We start from the raw sequence: 17,433 nt of genomic DNA on the forward strand, positions 1-17,433 counted from the left end.
GTCTAATTTTCTAAGAAGTGGTTAACAAAATATGACCTGTGTATTCACAAACAAAAATAATGTACTGACTTTAGAAAGAATTTCAAACCAATTCTGTTTTTATGTATATAATGATGCAGGCACTAGAAAGAGTTTGGCAAAAAAACAAGAAATGAGAAGGACCATTGAAAGGAGTACACAGGATGGTTTGCAATACACAAAATATTTTGAAACAAAAACGTTCTTTATTGAATCTGTAGATCACTTTCCAATATCACCAACAAGTGGTCATCGGTGTGCACACGTCAATAGAATTGCACACGTAAGTTTACTGAATGTTTTCCCAGTAGTGTCTGTTACTGTTTCTTTGTGATCTGACAACACAAAAATCCCTGGCCAAAATTGCTTCTGGGATCTCTCCTCTTCCTTGTATATTTGGCCCTTCTTAGCATTCTACATACTCAGCATTATGAGGTCAGCATCGTTTTATTTTCTGCAGAACTGAGTTTTGTATTGTTGCCAAGCCAGTCATCTGTTTTCAACATGTATTCTCTGGTTTACTATTATTTGAAACCTATGGCAAAGCTCCAGACTCTTTCTCAATCCTTTTTCTATATTGTTATAAAAATGGCAAGTAAAAAATGACTTTGTTGCAGCCAGGAAAAAAAAATAGGTTAGTGGCAGATCACATGATGTGTAAAATGGGCAGTCCAGACTCTTCTGTACACTATTCTACTCTGTGAAGGACCTCTCATGTTTACTGCCCACTCCCGTTTTGTGGGAAAGTTTGATACTTTTTTAAATGATTTCTAATGAATCATAGTCATCAGACTGCTTGATACACAAATGGCTTCACTGGCGTATTCCCTCTCCACTCATCCTTAAGGCTGGCACTTATGCGCCTTTCGCCTGTAAGCTTCTCCTCTGCCCTTTTCTCATACATTACTTTCTTCTTCACGGAACTACGTAACAATAAGCCACCCTTGCTAATTTGTTGTTAAAATTGAAATATATTTTGTTTTTTTAGCACCAAATCTAATTTCTTTTAAGAGGTCATTTAGATAAAGCAGCTTATGTAAATTCCTACTTAGTGTATAACTTTTCTACATCCACTCCAAGGGGTTGTGCTAAAACACTGCCTTCCCTCTAAATGTGTGTGTATGGTAGAAGAGGCGCTCTTTCAGTGGTTATTAGACACTGTTGTGCATATTTTACTGTAGTGTACACAGTATTGTTTTAATTTGCTGTTATTCCACTTCAAGGGCTTGTTCATAATACTATTTGCAAGTGGGTATTGTATTGTTATGGGTCAAAAATCCATAAAATTGATCACACAAACACGATCTGATCATGTAATCTGATTTTTTTTTTTTATTTATTTTTTACCAAATCTGAAGAAGCATGCAACTTAAAATTGAGTGTACGGTTATATCTGACACAAAAAACTTGCACTAGGCCTATGGGACCTGCACATATACACCTTCTGAAAGTGTATCTCAAAGATTTGCGAGTCAGTCAGATGTACCTCTTAGGGCTGTAGTTGACTTGCGTTGTCCTTACACTACTATACTGCACTCTTGGACTTTAAATACAGCAATCCCATGAAAAAAATAGTTTTTTTGTTAACATAAATCACTGTGGCAGTTTAAAAGAAGAATGTTTGTATTTACCATTTTCCATGGTATGTTTCTTCAGACTGCTATTAATGATTTATAATTCTGCACCATGTCCTGGACTACATGTATAAACACTCTTAAATGTTTTAAACAATGAGTTCTGGTGTAATTGCTTCTAATTGGTGAGGTCTGATGTCATCAACACAGTGTTCAATAGAAAAACTTGTTTAATAAGCCATAATGCACAGTCTAATGTAAATTATTACAGATATTACAAGTCACCCGTGATTTCTGTGATCTGTATAAAAACACTCAGTCTACAGCCCCATGCTTTATTATGGTCACAGAACACCTTGGTTAATTCTGATTTCTGTACAATTTACATTAGGTATTGCATTTTCTATACATATTTCTTCATAACTCTTAGAAGACTTATTGGGAAGTAAAGAAAACAAATTACTAGAGTGCCCTTAATATCTTTTTACTCCTATGTATACTCAGAATATTTAATATTTGCAGTTAAAGAATTCATGTTGTTCTATCTACAGCTTGATGACCTTTCAATCTTCCCCGCCGTCATCGTGGAGCACATTCCAAATGCAGATTTACTGCACAGTTACTCCGGATTAAGTTGCGTTGATGAACCAAATGACATGATCACTGAGAACTCCCTGGATGTAGCAGAGGAGCAGATTATAGAAGACGATGACCTCACTCTTACAGGTTTGAAACCTTTGTGGATTTATATAATCTGAAGTAAATATACACAGAAAATATTTTTCCCCAATGTAATTTATTTACTAAGTTGGCTCATCATGACTCTATAAAGAATGCATCTTTCCCTTTAGCAATGGGGCTTTTTTTTTCCTGTTTTTCTGAGAAACTGAGATCACGTGTTCATAAACAAGTCTGGTAACAATAAAAATTTGGACCCTATTCTTCTGAAAATCAGCTTTAGGGGTCGTAGCTTACTTTTGAATTAACACTGCATTTATTTTTAGTTACTGTACTGATGGCTAAAAGTTAAGTAGTCTATTTGTATTAAATCTTAGCTAGGAAATTGGGCATTTGTAAAGCGTATTGTACTAGGAATTTTATTTGTTAATTGTTTGCACAAAATAACTTTGGAAAGTCACAAGCACACATATTGTACATATAGAGAGACCCATTTTTGGGTGGTGATCTATAAGCTTGTACGATTTATCCTTTGATAACCAATGCTCACATTCTCACTCACTAGGAGATTGATGAGCAGGCCCAGCATGATAAACACAGAGAGTATCATCCCTGGATTGTGAAAATGAGATCTTACCAAGATTTATAGAAAAACTGTATTTTCTTGCTTTGTCCTTGTCTGACTCTAAAATTATTATTATTACTATTATCTTGTTCAGTACTGCAGACCTTTACAGTAGTATAAATAAACAGATAGCAACTATCTGTAACACATTACATAATACATAAACAACAAAATAATGCAATGACCAGACGGCTACTGTTTATCAAATAAAAGGTAACAGGGTAATGCAGATCAAGTTATTTACAGATAGAGAGTGATGGTAATATCCAATGTGAAGTAGGCCTGTGCTGAAACAGAGGGTGATGGAATAATAGAAGGAGAATGCGAGGAAAGAGGGACCTGCTCGTAAGTGCTTAAGTCCTAAAATGATAAAATGAGGGGGGGGGGGGATACAAATAGGATGGTATGAATGAGGGAGTGGTGGTATTACACAAGGCAAATGAATTAGGAGGAGGGCTGATAGGTTTAAATAAGGAAATGAGTTTTAGGGGCACTCTTGAAGCCTTAGAGAGTAGAGGCTAACCTGAGGGCGTGGGAGATTGTTCCACAGGAGAACAGGCAACCCGGATGACATCTTCTGAGGCAGGAGTGGGAAGAGGTAATCAGTGCGGTAGTGAGACGGTGGTCGTTGGCAGAGAACGGAAGGGGCGGCAAGGAGTATGGCCAGAGAAGAGGTTGCGGGTGTGTGTGTGTGTGTGGTGGGGGGAAGGGGGGTTGATTGGTTGAGACCTTTGTAGATGAGGAGTTTAAATTTAATTCTGTAGGCCGCAAGTGGCCAAGGTAACGACTAGCAGAGAGGGGCAGCGGAGATAAAGCAGCAGAAGAGAAAAATGAAGTGGGGAGCAGCATTGAAGATAGGATTACGAGGGCAAGGCACGAGTTGGGTAGGCCAGATAGGAGGAGTTTGCAGTAATCAAGGTGAGAGATTAAAGGGAGTGAATAAGAGTTTTGGTGACTTTCATGGTAGGAAAGGGACGGATCTTGGATGTATTCCGGAGGTGGCAGGATTTGGAGAGGGACTGAAAGTGAGGTTGGGACAGCTAAGAAGGTGGTGATTTCATTTATAATCAATAGGTATGGTAAACATGATATGAAATACCTATAATAGATTTTCAAAAAAATGTAGAAATTGCAGTATCTTATAGAGATATAACAATTGTAATTAATAAGAACAATTGTAGGCCATCAAGTACAATAATTGCACCAGTTCATCAAAAGCATTTAGCTTCTAAACCAATGATACCCAGCTGATGGGTTACATTGGCCCTCCTGAACTCTTATTACGACAAAGACAGCTTAAGGCCAGGACACTGCAATAGAAAAAAAATATTATTTTTTTTCTTTCTCTCCCTTTACTGAGAATGAGATCTTTGCACTCCTTCCTTCCTCTTCACCCTGAACTTGTCCTCTTCACAGTGGTCCCCCTTTCCCTCTCCCAAACCCTGCCCACATCAAGCTGACCTCTGTTCCTCTCCACTAGCAGTTTACCAATCATGCTAATCTCTGCGATCATCAAGAAACCATCTCTTGATACTATTTCTCTTTCCAACTACAGCCCATTTTCTTCCAAACTACGAGAAGCTTGTGTACATCAGCTTACCCCACCTTCTGTCCTTTCACTCGCTCCTCAACCCTACAGTCAGGCTTCCATCCTCTACACTCCACCAAAACTGCACTGACTCAAGTGTCCAATGATCTTCTCATAGCCATGTTGAGGGGTCAGTTCTCCATACTTCTCCTACTTGACCTGTCTCCCATTTTTTATATAGTAGACCACCCTCTCCTCCTGCACACCTTTAACGCTTTTGACCTTTGCTGTACTGTGCTTTGCTGGTTCTTCTTTTACCTTTCTGAATGCTCAGTGTCTCTAATTCTGGCACATCCTCCCTCTTCACTTCCACTATCTGTCATTGTCCCTCAAAGCTCTGTTCTTGGCCTCTGCTTTTCTCTCACCCAAATCTACCCCTTCTCCTCTGACCCCTCTCCTTTTATCCTGTGTGTCCCAATGCATCTATGCCATCACCCCAATGATACTAAAGCTCAACATGTCCAAAACATCATATTGACGTCTCATAGTGTTTTATATCCTTCAACGTTGACGACATCAGGTTCTCCCCAGTAGCCCTAGGCTCAGCTTCATTCCACACATTAAATCCCTTACACTTTATTGTCTCCTTCAAAATTTTTCCAGAATACATCCCTTTCTCACTCAGGAAGGACATCACCAAAACACTTTATTCTGATTATCTTAGTTCCACATCTGCTGCACCACTCCTTATATACCAACACTGGCTCCTTGTGATCTCCAGAATTCAATTCATCCTATCCACCCTCACCTTCGAAGCACACAAACACTTCCCCCTCATACATCTTTGGCCTCATCGCAAGATAACTGCCTCTGACTTGTGCTTCTCTTCCACTCTCATTACCTCTTCTCGCTACCACCTCCAAAACTTTTCCCGTGCAGCTCTCCCCTCTTACGGAACTTCCTTGCTCCTATTGTCTCAGCATTACCCGCTCCCCATAGATTGTAAGCTTTAACAAACAGGGCCATCTTTACCATCTATTTCATATCTACACCTTCTTAAACTAACCTTATTATTAGTGGTGCTATATAAATAGCTGATGATGACATGTCCTTGTTCTGATTCTAAGCATGATTTGATTCTTCTGTATGATTTCTTATACCGGGTGTCCGTCCAGCACTGCAGAATTTTGTGGCACCTTATAAAATAGTTGATAAGGATGATCATGCAATTTACAATACTTTTAATGGCTCTTCAGGCATATTGCAGAAGCAGCATTGCCATCTCCTGGTCAACTTTGAAAAAGCACATTCATTATTTGAAGCACAACTTGCAAAAGATATATATGACTTGTGATTAAGAAATTGCCAATATTTTTAAGTTTGCTTAAATAGTTTTGAGTTTCTGTTTGTACACACATGCCAATGTCAACCACGTTTTGTGTATACTTTTCTATGTAAGAATATAAACCTGCGCACTAAACACATCTTGTATCTTTTGAAGTAGCTGCGAGCATTTGTAAGTAAGCTTGTAGCAACATTAAAAAAACAATAATTTTCTTTTTAGTTGAAGCATCCTGTCAGGATGGAGATGAGACCATGGAAACCATTGAGGCAGCAGAAGCACTTCTTAATATGGACTCTCCAGATGGTTTACTGGATGAGAAAAGACTAGGTGAGTTTGGGATGCTACATGTATCACTGCTGTAAAGTAATCTATTTATTTCTTTTTAAACTATATTTGATGATTCTGTACCCTGAGTCAACCTGGAATATAGAAGATACATCAGTGACCTTTAATGCAGAATACAAAATTGTAAATTCGATTCTATATTAGATGACATTCATGCATCCAACTTGTTTGCTAGACAGACTTCTCCTGTTTTAAATCCAGTGAGTAAATATGACATGACTTGTCTGTTTTGGTAGTGAAATCCATAACCCCATTACCCTTAGAATATGTATACACTATATGTTTTTGTGTGGTTCTCTTTTAAAGCATTTGGCATTAATACTATCTGCAGTAAACTCTGTCAGTACAGACTAACACCTTGAGTGCAGGATGCATTTTGAACACTGATTGATTGTAGGTGTTTTTAATTGGTAATTATGTGGTTTTACTAAGAGAGCATTTGCCATCAGTACTACTTTTTTGTTCTAATCAACATTGGCTAATAACGGGCTCATTTGTCCTGGAATTTACTTCTACACGAATTTAAATTTGCTCCTACATTAAATAATGCAACTTCTTTTGGATTTGTTTCTATCTAGAGAAAAATAAAACCACTATCTGACACACATGTACTCAGTGATTTGTGTATCACTGAGCTGAATAATATACATGAATTAACGAGCATTTATACACTACTAAATATATCCAGGGGGACAAGGTGCTTTTCTATTATAGCAGATAGATAATTGGGTTCCTTCACTAACAGTTCATTTAGGTGCAAAATTTCCATTAATACACAGCAATTAGTTACTTGCTTTTATCTAATTTACATTAGACCTATAAGTGCTAAGTGGTTGGTGTGGTTCAATGCAAAGTTTGCACCTAAGTGTATTTTTAATAAATGTGTCTTTGTGACTGACAACTTTGCAAATTGTCCTGTGTGGTTGATTCAAACACGACACCTGAATCAGTGATGTCGCAAAAACTCTCTTTTCTGATCTGGTCATAAAATGTGGAGGAACCTCAGTTGTCTGCAATAAAGTGGGGAGATAATACTTGTTAACAGAGCTGCAACCTTAATGGTTCATAGCTGAACATTTCAGTTCTGGGGTTCATTGTATTTTTATAATATAATATATAAACTGCATATCCAATCATATATGCTTTAATTTATTGTTAATGGCAATTTCCCTTTATGAACATAAAGAGCAGAGAAGGAAACAGGGGGACATGATAGAAACCTTCAAATATATCAAGGGTTTTAACCAGGTACAGAAGGGAAACATTCTTCAAAGGAAGAGAAGTATTAGAACATGAGGACATGCACTGACACTGGAGGGAAGTAGGTTCAGAGGAAATGTGAGGAAAAACTACTTCATAGAAAGGGTAGTGGAATAGCTTTCCTTCAGAGGTGGTAGAGGCTAATACAGTAGAGCATTAAACATGCTTGGGATAGACATAAGGATATCCTTACAAAGTACAAAGGATCAAACAGGGTTTCAGGGTTTTGGGCATACTAGATGGGCCAAGAGTTTTATATGTCATCAAATTTTTTGTTTCTATAATATGACCGCAACAAGTTATGTCCAAGTGCAATTTAATGGAATAGTGATTGGTCATTACAATGCCAGGTCAGATTGCTGAATTTTTACCATCAAATTCAGATCACACAGCTCTACTGCCTGTAAACCGCTAGCGATTAGAAGAAGAGGGAGCATGTTTCAAGGGTTTTTCTGCTTTTGATTATTTTTACATTGCAATTGCTGATTTATTTGATAGGCCAACTTTGGAGGCTAAATATGTAAAATGGACTCTAAGGGGTATATTTACTAATCTACGGGTTTAACAAAGTGGAGATTCTGCATATAGCAACCAGATTCTAACTGTCATTTATTTAGTACATTCTACAAAATGATAGCTAGAATCTGATTGGTTGCTATGGGCAACATCTCCACTTTTTCAAACCTGCAGTTCAGTAAATATACCCCTAAGAGTCTACTTCTATATATAACCTCTATGCTATATCTAATGGTCTGCCTTATCCACTCTGTAGACTCTTCGTTTTCTGGAGCTATGGAATGTGGCAGGTGGATCTGGGGTGACTTCATTCAAATGTATTAGGAGGACTTGAGGAGAATAGAAGGAATTTAGTCAGGGAGCCCCTGGATCAGCCATTTCTAACAATGTGATAAAGCTCTACCCTCATTATATTGTAGTGAAGCAAGCACACTAAATATATTATTAAACATATAATAAAGACCAAAAATAGAAAATGTTAAACTTCAAGAAGGGGAATAAGAGATTGTGTTCACCACTGTTATCTCTGTAAGAGACACTCTAACTGCACATAATATCTCATTTATACCACTGGACTGCCCAGTGACCTGCAGTGAGGCTTGGCCCCTTTATACAATGATGTTTTTAAACTTCACAGTGGAGATAAGGGGGTCGTGCCCCAGGATGGGAGCAGTAATGGGGCCAGAGAACAGATTTGTCCCGTTTCTGGCACCATGATCTTTACAGAATACATTTAAAATGCTGTTTGGTACATTGCAACAGTACTAGTATTAGCATGTTATTAGAGCAGTCTACCTTGTTGTCCGGTAATCGATCCAGTCATTATAATTTGCCAGCTAAATAAGGAGTACAAGATTTTTAATGATTACAACTGGAATACTGCATAGTATATGAAAAGTACTCTTATGTAGATTAATGGGATCCATGTATGATTAATAATTGAGCAAAGCTAGCACAGAAACTAAAGAAATCCCTATGTGCTGGGCAGTATGACATTGACATCTTTATTTCTGTTTTGTTTTTTAAGCTAACATTTTCTGTACATCTGAAGATGAGTTGAGTTGCGCTCCAATTACACATGTATCTGTCACTGTTGACGGAATTCCAGAAGTGATGGAGATCCATAACATGTATCCAGAGCTTCCAGAATCTCATCTAGATGAGCAGCCTAAAAGGAAAAAAGGTATTGAGAGGATTACTAGATAAACACTCATTAAAAGGCGTCCTCTGCATGTACACACCTCAGCTTGTATGTAAACAAACTAATATTTATTTTTGAAATATTTTGCTTTAGGGAGAAAACAAAAAACGCCTCGCCCTGAGTCTCCCACCACTACCCCAAATATATCTGTGAAGAAGAAAAGCAAAGATGGGAAAGGTAACGTCTTGTCCCTGGAAGTGTTTTATATCCTGACCAACTGCCCAGTACAGTTTCTGCTGTTCTGTATATTTACTGCAATTCTCACCTTTCTGGGTTTAATATGTTAAATGACAGTTGTAGTTGATGATTGATAACACTGTTTCCTTTGTTTGGATTCAGCTTCATTTACTAAGGGAATCACTTAGCTGCCTAATGGATGATTCTATATCTGTGAAAATCCTTCTCCAGTCATTGACTTGATAATAGTGCACAGCAGTTCACAATGTGAGAGGGAGCATAATTTCAGTTCACATTCTGAAAAAATCTTCCTGGGAGAGAGCGTAGAAAAAAAACATACCCTAGTGTAAAGGCAAGGACTTGGTATGAAAGTTGGTCTGCATATTGGTCTATAGCAGTGTTGGCTAACCTGTGACATTCCAGGTATTGTGAAACTACAAGTCCCAGCATACCCTTCCAGCAATAAGCTGCTATATATTGGCAAAGCATGTTGGTACATGTAGTTTCACAACACCTGGAGTGTCACAGGTTAGCCAACACTGGTCTATAGTCTTCACGAGGTAGAATGAAGTTAGCCACCTAGTGGGAGAGGTTAGCAATCTGTGGGAAGACTCGAGCAGAGCGACTGTATTTTCATATAGAGCCCTCCTTTATTTTTAAATATAAATAGTGTACTAGCCAGTATGTAAAACCATATTAACTGTAAGTAACATGCCCATTTTAAAAGAGCCTAGTGCTGTAATCTTTCCCAGGCTCCTCCTTTCCATACTCACATGCTACACCCCATTTATCATTCTCAGACAACAAGACTGCATCAGTAGCATTGAACTGTATGATTTACTGCTGTAAGCTTGCTAACGTTGCTGGTGACAACAGGAGTCACAAAAAGGCCATTGGTGAAGAGACCAACTTAGACCTTTTTGCAGAAGCAATCAGTATTTAAGCCTCTGATACTTGTGGTCTGAACATCCCAGGCAGTATGTTTAATAATACATTTCTATGTAGCAGATTATGCGCAATTTGTTCCTGCATTTACGTGACCACTTCTGTTTTTCAGGCAATACCATTTATCTTTGGGAATTCTTGCTGGCTTTGCTTCAAGACAAGGCTACATGTCCAAAGTACATTAAATGGACACAAAGAGAGAAGGGTATCTTCAAGCTGGTGGATTCCAAGGCAGTTTCTAAGCTTTGGGGGAAGCACAAGAACAAGCCAGACATGAACTATGAAACAATGGGCAGGGCACTCAGGTAAAAAACAAGGAAGAGTAACCGTATCTATCCGTGACTTTTAAACATACAGCACTAGCTGATTAGCCAGACTGAAAATTCAAAGTAAGTCATTTATTCTAAGGATAAAATCTGTTGTTACCTCCTAAAAGTGAAATGAACAGATTTTGAATCTGTTACATACATTTATACCATTAATGTCTTTAGTGCTATACATTTTTACAACCGTAGTGGTGGATGAACAGACCCTGGGCTGCAGGTACTGTTCTGTCATGGTCCCCACTCTGCATATTTTGTTTTTAGGTCTCATCAGCTGTTAAAATATTACTAAATCTACAATAATCACTTTTGTGTTTAAATACCAGGCAGCAGCTGCTCCGCTTTATATGTAGTTATGTACACAGCAACCTCGTATTAGAAATACATAGAAAACCCCCTAAACTCGTACCACTGTTCATGGTCATACTCCTCACTACTGAATGAAGAAGGCCCGGTCCATCTAACAACTCTGATCCAATGGGCTACTGCACCTAAATGTTATAGTAACCAAATGCCAGAAATGCATGAATGAACATCAAGATTTGCAGTAATACCCCAACATAGATCATCATCATCACCATTTATTTATATAGCGCCACTAATTCCGCAGCGCTGTACAGAGAACTCTCACATCAGTCCCTGCCCCATTGGAGCTTACAGTCTAAATTCCCTAATATAGACACACACTCACACACAGACAGACAGGCAGACACAGACTAGGGTCAATTTGATAGCAGCCAAATAACCTACCAGTATGTTGAAATAACTGGATATTTCCCTTTGTCTCTGTTTAGGTACTATTACCAAAGAGGTATTTTAGCTAAGGTAGAAGGCCAACGGCTTGTCTATCAGTTCAAAGAAATGCCAAAGGATCTTGTATACATTGACGAGGATGACTCCAGCTCTGCAGAATACTCTGGAAGTTTCTCCTCAGATCTTCCTTTGCATTCTCCAGTTTCTACTCCTAATCGAAATCAAACAAGAACATCTAAAGGGTCTCCAAATGCTGGACAAAGAAGTGGCTCCGCCACTTTTCTAAAGTCACCCAAATCTTCAAAAGTGAAAGAACTAATGGAGCCTAGCAAGCAGCAGTTGTCCTTGTTGCCATCAGATATGTTGAGGACAGTGACATCTTCTCAGGCACCGCAACCCCACCCAACTCAGCTATTTCGGACAGTCCATTTTATGTCTGGACAGGCTGTTCCTGAGCAAGGCTTAAGTTGCACCATTCAGAATGACGCAATGTCTTCTGCACAGGCTATCAGGTGAGTTTGTCATTGGAGACTATTACTTCTATTTCCTTTTACCCAACTTTCTCTCTGTCATTTCCACGCCAGGGACCCCAGCATTTGTTGTCCTAGAACTGGTCCTGTATGTCTGTACAAACCAAATTTTCCTGCATTCATGTTTAAAATCTGATTGAGTGGTCACATTTTGATTAGGATTGTATTTCTTGGCTTGAAATTTGGGACGAAGCTAAAAAACCAAACTGAATGTCCATATTTCTGTACATGTATGCTACCTTTGAAGTGTCTTGGCAATGCTAATCGTGTGTGTGTGTGCATACATATGTGTGTGTGTGTGTGTGTGTGTGTGTGTGTGTATATATATATATATATATATATATATATATATATATATATATATATATATATATATATATATATATATATATATATATATATATATATATATGTGTATGTATGTGTGTGTGTATATGTATGTATGTACCGTATTTGCCGGCGTATAAGACGACTGGGCGTATAAGACGACCCCCAACATTTCCACTCAAAATATAGAGTTGTTATATACTCGCCGTATAAGACTACCCCCTCTTCCGCACACCTTCCACACACCAAATAAAACGTAAAAGAACATCAGATTTGATTTCAACATGTTAATTTATATTCAAATGCCTATGACATGCAGGAAAACTGTCACAAGGCTGTATGTTATCAAACATGTACAGTAAACATAAAACAGTGCAAGTTTATTAAACGTAATTCACTAGTCAATGATAGAAGGAAGATAACAAATAGAGGGAGAGAGCAAGTGCACACTTACCCCTTGGCATAATCTTTAATGCTTTTTCATTTGATTTCCAGCCCCGAACCATCTTTTCTGTTACTCCATATTGTCTTGCAGCAGCACAATTATTATGTTCCATGGCAAAGTTTACAACTTTAAGTTTAAAACTTGCATCATATTTCTTTCTTTTTGCTGGTGCCATGATAGGGTTGATAGGGGTTTGACTGCTGGACATTTTCTATGCTGTATTGTACTGTACAATGGTGCAGTACTGTGGTTGGCTGTTGGCTGTATACAAAGCCTGATTGGATTGGTCCCTGCTCCCTGTCTGCCCTCCCTGTCAGCAGAACGGGCCGGTCACACCAAAAAGGCTGGCACCCCTGTATCGCTGCTGATGACCCGCAGCGGCCGCACTGGATACCGCGCGATACTGGACCCGGTGTATAAGACGACCCCCCCACTTGGAGGCATGTTTTTCAGGACAAAAAAGTAGTCTTATACGCCAGCAAATAGGGTATATATATATCTCTAACAAATTAATCTGAAGTTTTCAATAATACTGCACTCCATTTTTCTTGTTATGAAGTAGATCTGATTGTGCCATTATACTAAATATATTAAAATAAGAGGCATGCAAGCTCAATGTGTTTGAGGACTTTGATCTTTTCTTTCTCAATGTGGGAGGCACTGTGTTTGAATTCAAATCAAGGACTCTTTTTTTATGACTAATGCAATATTTTGCCTACATATACGTATGTATTTATATATGTGTGTGTATGAATGATATAGATAAAGAGAGAGAAATATTTTCGGTTATAACATTTGTCAACAAGTCCTGCTAGTTTTAGCACAATATCTACACAGGAAGGGAAAAATTGTTTCTGAAAACTTTTCAGTGAGTACAGCAAACATCAACTTATACCATACAAACCACATCAATAAGTCACAATTGAATCATCCGGTGTAGGAAGGGTCAGTTGTCTGTAAAAATATAATGTTTGTGAAAGCTGGCACCATGATGTAGTCCTCTGACCCTTCCACTACTCCTCGGTATGTATGCATGAATATGGGAAGCTAATACATGCAAACATTTCACGTGCACAAAGACTCTTGTTTGCAGTCACAAATAGGCAAGCTAGACTAAAACACAACTAAAAACATCATACAGCATTAAACATCACAAACATTTACTGGGTGAATGCTATTACATTACATTTTGGAGTCAGACTGGCCACTGAGGCTTAATCCATAAAATGCCCCAAATGAGGGACACAATTTGGTAGGGAAAAGTGGAATATACAGGGATGCTGGTTCACTTGGTCTTGATGACCCCACGCACTTATTTCTAGCTTAACACTACAGCATTCATTGCAGGATGATGATATGACATCTCAACTTCTCATAACTTGGGCTGAACAATGTCAAATTTAAGAAGGCTATTTTTTTTCAATGTATTTTAATTAGCAATAACTTGTGGTATTATCAAGAGTGCTTTTAATATTGTTTTTTTCGTTGTGTTGCCAACTACCTAATAGCAGTTCAGTATATAATTATTTCCTTCAAATAGCATTAAAGCACTATTAATACCTAAACATATACTTTTAAACAGCATTTTGTACCATTTATGAAACCCTTTTTAAGTTGCGTAGCTTTACAATTTTTGTTGCCATTTTGACCTTCCCACACATCTTTTGCTAGACCTATCTGACCATGTGTTATATGGAAGGAGCAAACACAGTGCTCTTCTGAGAGCAGCGATCCAATTTGGGTTTCGTCATTAGTTGTTCAAATGTCAGACAGGCCAGTTGTATGTAGCATTGAAATGTACAGGATTGCGAACCAAATAAAGCAACATCATCACCATTTATTTATATAGCGCCACTGATTCCACAGCGCTGTACAAAGAAGTTATTCACATCAGTCCCTGCCCCATTTTAGCTTACAGTCTAAATTCCCTAACATATACACACACAGATAGACAGAGAGAGACAGACTAGGGTCAATTTTGATAGCAGCCAATTAACCTACTAGTATGTTTTTGTGTGGGAGGAAACTGGAGCACCCGGAGGAAACCCACGCAAACACTGAAAGAACATAGAAACTCCACACAGATAAGGCCATGGTCGGGAACTGAACTCATGAGGCAGAAGTGCTAACCACTAAGCCACCGTGGCTGTACATTATATTAAAAAAAGCATGTTATGGGTTTCTGATTTGAATAACTTACTTCTGTATATATCTATTTGTATCTTTCTAGGACTATCCAGTCTTCAGGTCAGGTTCCAGTAGTGGTGTCGCCTGGTAATCAACAGCTACATACTGTAACACTCCAAACCGTGCCTCTCACCACAGTTATAACAAACACAGACCCCGGAGCTGCCCCAGGCTCACAGAAATTTATACTACAAGCCATTCCTTCGGCTCAGCCGATGACAGTACTCAAGGATAACATGGTGCTACAGCCTCAGAGAACCTGCTCACCTCCAACGTCCATTGTCCTGAGCTCAAGCCAGGTACAGCAGGTTCTCAATGGCAACATTCAAAGCCTTTGTAATGGAACAGTCAATGTGCCTTCATCTCCAGCCTTCAGTGCGACCACTCCAGTGATGACCTTCTCAACCAGTTCTTCACCTCTGGTCAACCAAACCCCAGGCACAGTCATCACATCCGTTATCAAATCACCTGAATCCAAACAAACATTTATTCCAGTTACCAATAACCAAGGTTTGCAGGATGGCACAGCAGAGATAGATGAGCAAACTGAGCAGAAATTCCAGCCACCATGTGTTTTGGTGGTAACCAGCCCAAATGGATTCACACCCCAGATGGAAATCAAAAAGGAAATTGACCAATGGGAATTTGACTCAAATTGATAAGAAGAAGAACTCTATATATTTAATGTTTTCCAAATGTGATGGGCTTTTCCTCAATATTATATATATTTTGTTCAGAGCACATCTCTCTATCTCTCTCTCTGTCTGTATAAAATATTTTGCGAATAGGAATCCTATTATGCGATACCCTAGCAGTACAACTTTTAATTCATCTTCAGTTGGTTTTGAGCTTTTGTTTTTATTACAAATTTTCTGGAATCACAATCAGGAAAGTAAATATGAATTCCACTTGGGTGTTTCGGGACCCCCATGTTGAAGGAACGTGCCTTTTGTGCCATGAGGACAAGATTTTACCGTCTTTGATGCACATATTTGTATGCATATATTGACAATCTCAGTGTGTTCACATAAGCTGTGTTTGCTGTAAATTCTATTTTGTTAGACTGTAAATAAGATAAACCAATACAGCTTTGCATTTTTAGGTACAGACTCTCCTTCTGTACTTCATCACTGATACATGACTACTTAAGAGCCAGCAAGTAAAAAAATCCTATACAAATCAGATATAACTTCACTGATGTTTTTGCACTGTTCTAAAGGCATTTTTTCCTATTCTGATCTGCATTTGTTCTATGTAATATTACTGTTTAGCAATAACTACTGTGCCTTTGTTTAATCCAGCTATACATTGCATTAGAATATTGCAGGTGATGTGAAAGCGATGTAATGGTATGGAGGATTTTTTTTTTTATTGTAAATAATGTATATTTACTTAACTCTGAAAAAAAAACCTGCTAAATCTCAAATGAATAAAATAATTTCTGTGTCTTCAGATATATTCCAACAAAACAAATTTAATTTTTATAGACTCAAGAGATCAGTATATGTTTAGAGTTCAAATGTTATACTTTATGTATTGATAGAGATGGAATTTGTATTTAAAAAAAAATTTAAACTGTTGAAATATCTTTCAGCCTGTTTTTGTATTTTTCATTGGTTTATTAAAAAAAATAAATCATGTTCACAGAAAATAATGTTCTTTCCAGACGCCTGCTTTGAAATGGTTATGACTCTCTTGTGTTTGAAGAAACAGCATGTACTCATTTGAGAGTGAAACGAGTGGATGTGGGTATGACAAGTAAGTCTTTTGTATGCAGAATTTATATCTAATAAAAATCCAGTAAATGCATTCATACATGGCGTCAGGAAAATGGTTATAATTTCTTTGTTATAATTTGAGATAGAGACTGACAGTCTGATACTACCAAAACACTACTCAGAAATGTGTCTGTGGGCAAAAGTTCAATCTGTTCTCTTTTCTAATAAGTTAATTTTCCCTGAAACTGTACAGTCGGGTCCAAATACATTGGCACCCTTGCAGTTTTTTTCTAATACACCATTTCTTCCAGAAAATTGTTGAAATTAAAAAATATTTTGGTGTCCACAGACGTATTTCTTTGGTTGGCAGTGGAATAAGAGACAAAAAGCAGGAATATTTAAATGGGCTGGACATTGAAAATTGTTGGCACCTTTTAGAAACAGAAATAATTAGATTTCAGGTAGGTGATTCTTATTCACTTTGAAACTGAACTCGCCTGTGATGAGTAACAGGTGCCTGCAATATAAAAATCACGCATTAAAACAAACTTGAATAAAGAACATGACTCATTCCCCTATTTTGTATCCACTGTGTGTACTGCAGTTAGCATGGAGGAAAGAAAGACAGATAATTGTCTAAGGAGATGAGAGAGAAGATTGTAGTTAATCATGGACAATCTTAAGACTACAAATAAATCTCTAGAGATTTTGATGTTCCTGATTCCACCATACATAATGTTGTTAGGAAATATAAGGCCCATGGCACTGTAGCCAACCTTTCTGGACATGGCTGCAAGAGAAAATATGATGAAAGATTTCACCACAGGGTTGTTCAGATGGTGGAGAAATCACCTCGGATCAACTGCCAAACAGACTCTAGCTAATCCTCAGACACAAGATACAACCGTTTTAACTCGTACCATCCGTCGCTAATTTTA

General features: G+C 38.0%; 1 protein-coding gene across 6 annotated transcripts in view; it reads left to right on the forward strand.

Annotated features, from left to right (window-relative positions):
- The window catches only part of ELF1 (E74 like ETS transcription factor 1), a 106,082-nt gene extending 89,490 nt beyond the window's left edge, over window positions 1-16,592 (forward strand). For all 6 annotated transcript variants that reach the window (XM_075199779.1, XM_075199782.1, XM_075199784.1 and 3 more), the window contains exons 3-9: window positions 2,144-2,318; window positions 5,988-6,095; window positions 8,917-9,072; window positions 9,184-9,267; window positions 10,325-10,517; window positions 11,330-11,800; window positions 14,821-16,592. In XM_075199779.1, the coding sequence (XP_075055880.1) occupies window positions 2,144-2,318; window positions 5,988-6,095; window positions 8,917-9,072; window positions 9,184-9,267; window positions 10,325-10,517; window positions 11,330-11,800; window positions 14,821-15,436 (1,803 nt within the window). In that variant the 3' untranslated portion in view covers window positions 15,437-16,592. The remainder of the gene's footprint in view (window positions 1-2,143; window positions 2,319-5,987; window positions 6,096-8,916; window positions 9,073-9,183; window positions 9,268-10,324; window positions 10,518-11,329; window positions 11,801-14,820) is intronic.
- Window positions 16,593-17,433: the final 841 nt, after the last annotated feature.

This window comes from Mixophyes fleayi, chromosome 2 (assembly GCF_038048845.1).
Source record: "Mixophyes fleayi isolate aMixFle1 chromosome 2, aMixFle1.hap1, whole genome shotgun sequence".
In the NCBI taxonomy this organism is placed as follows: Eukaryota; Metazoa; Chordata; class Amphibia; order Anura; family Limnodynastidae; genus Mixophyes; species Mixophyes fleayi.